Source organism: Cinclus cinclus, chromosome 13 (assembly GCF_963662255.1).
Source record: "Cinclus cinclus chromosome 13, bCinCin1.1, whole genome shotgun sequence".
Classification (NCBI taxonomy): Eukaryota; Metazoa; Chordata; class Aves; order Passeriformes; family Cinclidae; genus Cinclus; species Cinclus cinclus.
In genome coordinates this window covers 19,862,485-19,873,204 of record NC_085058.1, presented here as the reverse complement: position 1 = coordinate 19,873,204, position 10,720 = coordinate 19,862,485, and the positions used below count along the sequence as shown (strand labels likewise).

General features: G+C 40.1%; 1 protein-coding gene across 2 annotated transcripts in view; it reads left to right on the top strand.

Moving 5' to 3' along the window:
- Positions 1 to 3,311: 3,311 nt before the first annotated feature.
- MEGF11 (multiple EGF like domains 11) overlaps positions 3,312 to 10,720 on the top strand; it is a 192,443-nt gene continuing 185,034 nt past the window's right edge. The window contains exons 1-3 of one of the 2 annotated variants that reach the window (XM_062501836.1): positions 3,312 to 3,427; positions 5,452 to 5,553; positions 7,079 to 7,179. In XM_062501836.1, the coding sequence (XP_062357820.1) occupies positions 3,312 to 3,427; positions 5,452 to 5,553; positions 7,079 to 7,179 (319 nt within the window). The remainder of the gene's footprint in view (positions 3,428 to 5,451; positions 5,554 to 7,078; positions 7,180 to 10,720) is intronic. The other variant, XM_062501835.1, reaches the window with a different exon arrangement.

Below are 10,720 nucleotides of genomic sequence, written 5' to 3'. Positions count from 1 at the left end.
CACAGACTAATAAATTAATGATTGGAATGATTGGCCACTTAGTAGTTTTTCTGTAGCTAAGATTTGGAGCTTTCCTTTCTTTTGTGATGGAATCAATGGCTTGTATCAATATTGTAGGTGAAATACTGACATTTTTCAAAAAGGTGGAATATAGGAGAAAATGATCTAAGGAGTAGCACATATCTAGTCAGTTATAATTAGGATTGAAAGACCCTTGCCAAATTTTACCTAAATGGACTTCTTTCACTCCTGAAAAGAAAAATGAGGCCTGGAGAGACAACAAGTTAAGAGTCCATGTGGGGATTGCACAGATGACCTTTGTGTAATTTGTTTTGGTGTTCAGCCCCCACAGGCTGCCTGTCCTGGGAGAGTGGCAGACACTGGAAATGTTGGAATAATTTGGCTGTAGCTTTAATGAAGTTACAGGCATTGTGCCCCTCAAGGCTGGTGCTGGCTTCTTGGAGAATCAAACACTGAATTTGAGACAGGAATTTCCTATGTGCTGTGGTGAGCAGTGAAAGCTGAAAGCCCAGTATTAGATGTCATTACTGGATTCTTTTTTGATATTGGTTTTTAATATGTGTGCTCCTATTTTTAGAGATTTATTCTGACTCCTTTAATAGCAACCATTCCATTTTAGTGTGAGGGCTTTTCTATTAACAGTGATCAAAGTGAAATATTTCATTTGAGTTACAAAAAGAGACACTTGAGATGAATGAGGTTCTGCTGGATTTGGGGAGTTGGATGGTTCTGATCTTCGATCTGACTTATAAAGTTAGGAAATTAATGACAAAAAGCACTCCCTCACAAACAGATAATAACAACATTAGCATTAAAAGTTTAGAAAACAATTTGGAGCCTCTTTCTAATACACTGTAAAAAATATTCTGGGTGCTATTAGGGCTTATAAATAATTCTCTGGCGTTTGGTTTAAAAACTAAACTGAGGCACCATTTCTTAAGAACAAATTGAGGTCTCTGAGAACTACAGAATTCAAATATGGGGCTGCTTTAGACCTCATTCTGTTTAGAGTGAGTGAGGCAGCAGGGCTCTATTCTCATTTATTTTTATTTTGTAGGGAGAACTTTAATATAAAGGATATATAAAATCCAATATAAAGAATGGGTAATTTTCAGCAAGAATGAGTGATCTTATGAGCCTCTTTCTTAGCATCTGGTGTATTCTAAGCAAATCTTTCTTGAAAGCTTGCTTTCTCCTGAACTCAAGGGCATTGGCTTCAGCTGGCACCGAAGGAGAAGAAATTGGAGTGGGGGAGAAGTTGGATTTCTACCTTGAATTAATTATTATTTACCTTTCAGTTTCTGATAACTGATGGAAAGCAAATGCAGGTGATGAATTACTGATTTAAAGTCAGGCTGCCTTTCTGCCTGTAATTAATGTAGCACAGACCCAGGCTGTTGATGCTCTCCAGAAGTTAACAAACTGAACACAGAACTATGTTTAGATTTAAGCTCTCTCTGAAGATTTGCATTTCCTGGAGCAGGTTTGCCCTGCCCCTGCTTTGCCCACACCTGCCCATGAGAGGGAACTTTTCTTTAGCCCCATTTGCTCAGCCCTGCCCTGTACCAAAGGAGCAGAGGATGAAGAAGGAGGGTAAATGGCAAGCTGGAAATCCAGTGCCAGGAATCACTTACTCCCTGTGCTTTGGCATTATTGCAATGCTGCCCAGTGCCACAGCTAAAGACATTTTGGGGAGGGATTTGTGTAAAAGGACTGCCAGTTTGTAGAGCCTCATCCTTGGCTTGTTCACATCCATTGCCCATGCTGTGCTCAGGGTATGTTCAGCTCTGCTCTCTCACAACTCTGAATGTTTGTACATTGAGACTTTTGGCAGCTGAGCCCCTCCAGACACTTTTCCTCCATAGAGAAGCAGTGCCCAGGACAAGAAAAGGCAGTGGCTTTTCCATAAATCTCCAGACTAAGCTTTGCGTTGTTGCTCTGGGACTTTGGAAAAGCCCACAGATAAAAAATGGTCACTCCTTGACTTAAATCCATTTCATGAGGAACATTAGCATTAAATCATGTTAATTAACATTAATATGACTTACATGGCTTAAGACCTATCTTTGGTTTTAGCAGCACTCTAGGAATAATTTAAAAGATGAGCTATTGCTCCCATTGGGATTTTGACTTGAATCCACTAAAGGCAATGGGTGTCCTTGAACTGGCTAAGAAGGCTTTGGGTCGGGATGTAATTTCTGAGCCTGGCTCTTCATTTTGCTTTGTGATGGCTTCTTTATGCTGGGTTGTATATCAGGGCCCTGCAGAGCAAACCTCTTAACATCCCTTTGCTGTTCTGGACCCTGAGGCAATGAGCCATGTGTTTTTTTGATGATCATATGAAGATCCAATTTATTTTTAGGGCAATCTTGTTGCCAGGAATAATTTCTAGGACTTCTGATTTGAATGGTGAATTATGTGTCCGTGTAAATGCCTGAAATGGATATTTAAAAATACTTTTCCCTGACTTGGAATGTTTTACAGATTGACACCCCTAATGCTGTTACCAAAAAAAATTAAAAAATTTCTATCTATTTTGAATTTTTGACTGGTGTCATTGAAGACTTGTAGGCCAACAACACAACATTTGTTTCAAAGCCCCAAGCAGGTGTAAGTCTGTATATTTAATAGATGAACAGGAAGGTGATGAAGTGACTACACCCAGTGAATTTTGTACAACTTCCTTCCAGCTTCAATGCAAATATTTTTATTTCATGTCCAGTGTCCTGCACAGTGTAATGTGCCCCAATGCACTGACCTCTGTAATTCTCAGTGGTCCCCCATCCAAGGCTTGAGGAGTGCATTGATTTTCCTTCCATCAGGCAATAAGCACGAGTCTCACATACAGCCCATATTGACATCTGTAAACCCCATTTAAATAAATCAAAGGGGGCATTTGGGTATTCTTCCACTTTCCTGTAGGTTGATGGAAGAATAGATTGCTTTAATACCTCAGTGATTTATTTGTCAGTACAGACAGCCTGTCATAAAAATAATCAGTATCAGAAATGTTCTTTGGAAGAATCATTGGGGCCATCAATATTTTGGGTGGCTTAATCATCAAATTCATTGCTTTTATTAGGTTTAAATGTATAAATTCTTTTTAGAATGGATTTGAAGTTTTTAAGAGTTTTACTGTTTAGTTGATTGCTTTTTCAAGTATTTCAGTTTCTGAATAGGTCCAGAGTATTTGGATTTGCACAAAAGTAAGGAGGAAAAGGCTTTGGAGGATATTTTCTTCAAAATTGTATTTAATGGCTTTACTTTCTTCTCTTTATCTAGGTACAACAATGGGGGCACACATGCTGTTCCAGTGGATTCTGAGAGGGCTTACTCTGGCTTTTCTTCTCAAAACTACTCTGTCCCTAAATCCAGATGATCCAAATGTTTGTAGCCACTGGGAAAGGTAATGTGTGACCTGCCAATTTTGATTTTTTTACCATCCATTTCCGATTTTTACATTTAGAAAGCAAGCTCAGAACCATAATTTGCTAAATACCACCATGTCTCAGAAAAGAGCACAGATTTGCTTTGCAGAAATAGTGCTTTTGAGTGCCTTGGAGAGTTTGGATCATCTCAAGGAATTGGTTCTAAGGCTACAGCTATTGAGCACATCCCCCTGAGCCTTTTGGGAAGCTCCTCCAGAGTCTGAGCGACAGGAGTCCACTGAAGTGTTTGCATTTATCATGGAGAGACCCACAGAAATGCTGGCTTTGATCTGTCCTGCTTGTTTTCTGCTTGTTGTCCAGCAAGAAAGTTTGAAACCTTTCCTGCTGCAACATCCAGGCTGTTTTTGTCTGGCCTGAACTTTGGGGCTCTTCCTGCCAGATTCGTGTCGGCATCAAAGAGTGAACGAAAGCACTGAACATGAAAGGCCCTGGAATTTCTTGTTCTCTCTTTTGTTCCAGTGTCCTGGCCCTAAAAGTGGATCTGAGCAGGCCAGTTGCTGTGAGCACAGAGAAACCCACAGCCTTTGATGGGGTTCACACTCACGCAGGAGCTGTTTGCAGAGGCTAAAGGTCCTGGACTTCTCAGTTTAACTTGCTAAATTTCCAGTTCTGCTCTCTGGTTCAATTCCGCACAGATCTGAATTGCTGTGCACTTCAGCAAAATACACCCCTTGACAAAGGTAACATAGTCATATTTAATGACTATATTTTGAAGTCTTAATTAGAAAATTAACTCTGTAGATAATGCAACTGAAAAGCAAAGACTGTACAGAAAAAGGATTTTACAGTCTGCATGCTGGAAGTGCATTCAGAGCACAGGAATAAAATATTGATTTTGTCTGAAGAAAGTCAGCAACCTAGAGACCCAATCAAGGAGAAACAAAAATTAAATACCAAAATTGATTGGTTGTACTGACCAAGATGACTTTGTTAGTTAGATGTTAATAAATCAAAGGGAAAAGATTGTTAGGGCCTATTGCTGGATAATAAACAGGATCGTAAAATAATAATTGAGATTTGCAAGTGTTACTGTCTTACATTAATAATGAGGAATGTAAATATTTTATATTTTGGCATTAGCAGAAGTAAAAACATTATTGTCAAACCCAGCAAACAGTGACAGAGGGCAAAGCAGCATCCAGGGGAACCTTGGCTTGTCTAGAAGGGACATGACAAGCAGGGCAGGAACAGCCCAATCTTCGATTTCCAACCACTCAGCCCCTCCAAGCAAATATCTTGGTATTACCTTGTGGGCACAATCTCCCAGGCTTAACCACATCTGCAGTCCTGCTGATGAGAGGGAAGTCAGCTGCAGAATTAAACCAATCGATATGAGTGACCTAGAGGATCTAATTCCTGGGTCTTGACCTGCCTTAGGGTGATTTGTGCATTGTTCTCCAAAGACACTGTAGACCTGATCAAGTGCGGCTTGTGTCCAGATCAGACCCTAAGAGAGGAGTCCCCTGAGCAGTGCACATGTCTGCTCTGGGGCAGTGCTCTGCCATGACTGACCCCAGTGTGAGATTTGGGTTCCTCTATCAGACGAGAGGCCCAAACAATAGTGAACATAGAACCTCTTGCATGGCTAAGTGGGGTTTTGGGAAGATTGCTCAGTTCTTTCTATTGCTGGAGCTCTGTGATTTCTCATCAAATTACCCAGGTTTTGTCCATATTCATTCACCTTTTCACCTTCTAAATTTCCATGAATTTTAGTAATATTTATTTTTTTTTTCCTAAAGGAGAATGGTTTATTTCTCATAGTGATTTCTCTATACCTACGTCAGTCATGAAGCCAAGCATTTCTAAACTTTTCAGGAAGGGGTCTAGCTGAAGGAAACCCTTTTCTGCTCTTTGCTAACACCCAAAGTTTCTAAGATTCTTGATGTAAATATGTTTCATACTGGAGTTCCATGAGCAGCAGACACAGGGAACTGCAGCTTTTAATTTTCAGCCTCTCACCTCCTTCCTTGTCCACCGGCAGCTACGCCGTGACCGTGCAGGAATCTTACGCTCATCCCTTTGACCAGATCTATTACACACGATGCACAGACATCCTCAACTGGTTCAAGTGCACCAGGCACAGGTAAGAGCTAATCCTCACAAACCTGAGCTTCCTTCTGCTTTTCATCTCCTCACACACCTCTTGTTTATCCAAATGTTTGTGGTGCTCCAATATAGCTGCATACACAAAGATGTGTTTTAGGACAGGGTGTTTGGAATTCCAGGGCATCAAATAGAAATACGGAGATGTTTGCCCAAAGTTTGAGCCAGATAAATGATAGTCAGTCCCTCATGGGGCCATCCAGGAGAATGTATCATTCCATTGGCTCTGCCGTGGGGTTGGAATTGTTTATTCCCTGACCAGACATGACCAACTCTCTTTTCCAAGTGACTGGTGCTTGTCCAGGTTTGTAAAAGGAAGTCCATGAACCTCCTAAATTGTGAATAATCAGGCATTTGAGGGTTAGTGATAATTGGACATAGATCTGTGTTAGAACTAGTGCGCCCAAATTTGCACTGAAAATCAGGTACAATGAAGATGGCTCTGTTTCTAGGACTGAATGAAAACTTGCACCAGAGAGTTAATTTTTCCCAGGCTGCAGGATATTGCTGTTATGTTCATTCTGCTTCCAAACTATCCTAATAAATATCCACTAATAGTCACAATATTTCAAGGGAGTTTTAGAAGTCGATATGTATCTCAGATCTCATGCATTCAGTTTCAAGTTGGTTGTTCAGCACCATTCCAGTGGGACTGTGGCACTTGGCTTTTAGCTCCTGTGTTACAGCGTTTGGAAGTGAACAGAGCTGCAGAGCTTTCTGGAATATCGTATAGATTGGAATGCAGCAGAGTAAATTCGATCAGTTTGTCTAACATGAGGGACAATAGATTTTGTTCAATTGAGGTAATTTCCATAAACTAGCAAAGCTGTTTTGAACTGTTTGCTGTTAAATATGCAGTTAAATATTACCTTTTTAATGTGGTATCCTTGCTAATGCTGTGAATAAATGTAGGAATGCTTCAGAATGCTAAACACCTTTTAATTTCTGTGGACTACAGTATTGTGGTGGGGAAAACAGGCTTTAAATACAGAACTGGGACTATGATGACACTTTGCAAGGTATGAGTGCCTTGGAGGGGTCAGCAAGCAGGAACGAGTCACTTGGGCTTAGCTTCTCAAGTTGTGTATTGAGAGCAGGTGCCACTGTGGTAACGTTTTGTGTAGCAGCTGACACAGTGGTCTCTGCGGAAGACTCTGTTCCTTCCACCGATGAGAGCTGACCTTGCTGATGTGCAAAAATAAATAATTTATTCTTGAAGAAACTCCTTGCCCTTGCAGCAGGGCTGGGAAAATGTTTTAAGGCAGCAGCTGCCCCAGGAAGAGCTCCAGTGACTGTCACGAGCACCGTGTTTATAACACGTCGTATTTCAAACTTCAAAACAAGTATTGATTCCTTCCTTATTGCGGCTTTTATTATCAAAAAGCTTTCATGCATTTAAAAATAATTATTGAATGCTACCCTTACTATAATTTAACACAAATATTATTGCAGCAGGAGGCATTGATTTTCAATAGCGTGCAATGGTTTTGTGTCTCGTGGTGCAGGATCAGCTACAAGACCGCGTACCGCAGGGGGCTGCGCACGATGTACCGGCGGCGCTCCCAGTGCTGCCCCGGCTACTACGAGAGCGGGGACTACTGCATACGTATGTACTCGTGCCACGTGGCACAACCAAAAGGGGTTTTTGGAGCAGCTGCAGATCAATTAAAGATCAATTAAAGATGTGTTGCATGAGGGTTGATTTTCAGAGCTTTCTGCTGGCACCGATCGCAGGCAGAGTTGCGGGTACAGAATATTTCGGGCCGTTTCAGGTTCGTGCATCTTGACTAAGTAGGGAAAATTTGGCTGAAGTCATTGGGAAGGGAGTTAATGAAGTTCCTTAGTGACTTCTTGAATCAGAGCTTACTTTGGGGAATAATTAGTGCAAGTATTCACCAATGTTAAGGAATTAGGGAAACTGAGAACACTCAGGAATAAACTGCCACATAATTTAAGCAGCAGTGTAAAGTTTCTGCCTCTTACCTTTGAAAGTTCTTATTTCAAGAGTTAAATGAGTTAAAATCTCATTATTTTTCACAATGGTTCCTGTCAACAATTTAACTTTTTAAAGCTTCTCAAATGTCAGAGGAACTTTCTCCCAACTGCGCTCTATAAATAAGTACAGAGTTCTGGAGTGTTTTAGGTCAATGTGAAGGGGGACAAAAATCAAAATATGTCTTTCAGCAGTGCTTAAGAGCTTTGTTAGTTAAAAATACCCTGTACATTAGTGTCATATGTTTTCAGTATTGCAGCTTTCTGAGTGTTCAGCATGTGCTCAAAAGGAGAATGGAGATGGGATCCTTTTCTAGGTCTTGTGTCATGAGATTATGACACAGGAAAAACACAAAGGTTTTGATCAGCATCAGATCCAAATTTTATTAACAGCTTTATAATGCCATGGAATAAATGTGAAAATGATACAAATACCCAGCTAACTTCAAATACCTTGGCACTGTGCTTTACAGCTATTTCTTTTTAGCTCTGTTGATGTTTTTATCTGAGTTCCTTTGTTGGACTCATTGTAATACATGAGCAGTTGAAAACCATGCACGGACCCTGATCTCATTTTCAATAACCTTTACGCCAAACAGTTACATTAAAGGGGTTTGGACTGTGAAAAATCACCAGCCCTTTGAGATAAGGCATTAGAATTATTTTACAGAAAGTGTAATAATTTGATCTTTTGAAGTGCAAAACGCTGTTAGTCAAGTCCTGAAAAACATTTATTGCAATGTATTGTCTTTGCTGGAATCCTTCCTATGGTAAGTATGTAGCTACCTTCAACTATCTCAGGTGTCAATAGCATGTCAGCATTTGTTCCACATACTTTCATTACAGTCCTGAATTTTATGACTCAGAATCCTGTCTGGCACAGAGCATATTTATTATCACTTTTCTCCCTGCAATCTATTGATTTTTTTCTTTTTAGTCTTTTTTTAATTGCCACACTGTTGCAACAATAAATCTCTCCAGACTTTCTGATTCTTTGAGAATATTAACATTTGTTTTGAAATTGTTTTGTTGTTAGTATTAATACTTAGTGTTCTGCTGCTGCCAGGTAAATTTTATCTTTCTGTGGTGGAGAAAAAGCAGCATACACTGAAATTTTGCTAATGCAGAGCAGGCAGCAGGTATCTGGTCAGACCAAGAGCCCCGTGTTTGACACAGAGCAGATAATAGTTCCACTCTCTTGCTGTTTACATGTGCAGGAGTCAGGTTCTTGTATTTCATTATCAGGCTGGTGTGTGCTCAGGGACATCTGTTCTCCATCCTTCCCGGAGATCAGAGCAGCAACAGCAGCCGAGAGGGAAATGATGTCAGGGAAGAAGTTCTCCATCATGATGGATTCCAGATGCTTGGACTTATTATTTTGCTACTACAAGTAGCCACACAGAAAAACAAAAAAAAAAAAAAAAATCCCCCAAACCAAACAGAAAACCTCCTTGAAATTCTGGGAGCCCTCAAGGAACAGTTTGGAGGCACAATATTTTGCTAATGGGATCCTTTTCGTGTCACTCCTTTTGTTTGTAACACATGAAGCCCTGATCCCATTTGTTTTGTTTTGTTTTGTTCTGTTCTGTTTTTCCACAATATATTCCTGTGCCAAGAAGCAAATTCTCTCATTCATCATTCTTTGCAGTCAGCAGTGAATTCCATTTTCATTCCTGGAGGCACTTCTCTGCTTTTGCCTTTTTCCATCCCATTTCTTACTTCTCTTTAAACTGGTGGGGGTTTTTTTTTGTTTTTGTTTTTGGGTTTGTTTTTTTTTTTGCTGCTTCCTAACAAGGTTGTCCAGTACTCCTGTCCCATATTCCTTTAGACACACTCAGTGCTACTGCTCCAAAGACAGCAGCTCCAAGAATGGTCAGGACACAAAATTCCACTTTCCTGAGCTGCTCCTGGCAGGAAGGGAGGGAAGCTCCAGCCCTTCAGAGAGGGCTCTCCCTGCTCTGCCAGCCCTTTAAAATCCATTCCATTAGCAATCATGGAAGCCACTACAACATGGGGAGGAGGGATACATCCTGCAGTGAGTCTGATGATCAAAAGAAAGTTTGATTAAAAAACAGTGTGTAGATTAAAGGCTAATTGGTTCTTCTTTCATTAATAGCAGTCTTTGTTTCTTGCAAAAGTTAAATAGCTTTGTAATTAACAGTGACATGTTTAGACTAGAGAGGGCTGAGTTTAAATCTCTGTTAATGACTGTTTCTTGGATTTTAAAGCAGAAGTGAAGGCTTTCAGCTACTGTTTTTGATCTTTTCCTTCTCATTTACTAACTTTTAGAAGGATGTCAGATATGTGGTTTTATCTTTGTCCTCCTGTTGGGGCATTCTAAACAGATTAAGTCTAATAAAATCTACCCTCAGTTCTAACTAATTCAGACCTTCTTGCTCTGCCACTTCTATGGTGTCTTCTTTGCCTTTTTGGCATCTGTACATTCTGCTGCCCCATAAAAATGTGGAATTCAGGCAGAAGGTCCAATCATTTAACTGGTTGCTTGGTAAATGATACAACTAGCCAGCCCATTAATAGTTAGGCTAAACAGTTTTGGGGTATGAAATTGTCCTTTTGCCTCCAAAGGTCTTGAAATATTTTGGGACTGTAGTTGTATTCAAAAAATCCCCCCTGAAAAATGCTGCAATTGCACATCTGCATTTTTTCCCCTTCACTGATATCGTAGAAATGTTGTTACCATTGTGAGAGCTTTGCAAAACGATTCCCCTTCTCTGAATGTTCTTATACCTGACAGAGCTTTTCCCTGAGCTGTCCCTGAAAACAAACAGCACAGTCTGGGCAGTAAATCAGAGCAGCTATGATTTACTGTACTTTGTATGCTAAGGTAAGCTTTTGGCAGAGCAAATGCATAAACTGCAGAAAATCTTTTTTTAAACAACCACAGGGTTCAACTGCCCTTCAAGGTTTTTGTAAGGATGTTTTAAAATTATATTGCTTAGATTAGTATCTGTGGTAGATAAAGCAGCTCTGAATACTTTGCTGCTCAAAAAAAAAAAAAAAAGAATATTACATGGCTCTTTTGTGCTCTTTAGCCTGTGAGGAGATGGTAATTGAATAGTTCTCTTTAAGAATATGTCAGGTGGAAAGATGCCCTGTGTGCTAAATGGATGCATTTTTGTCTGAGAGACCAATGC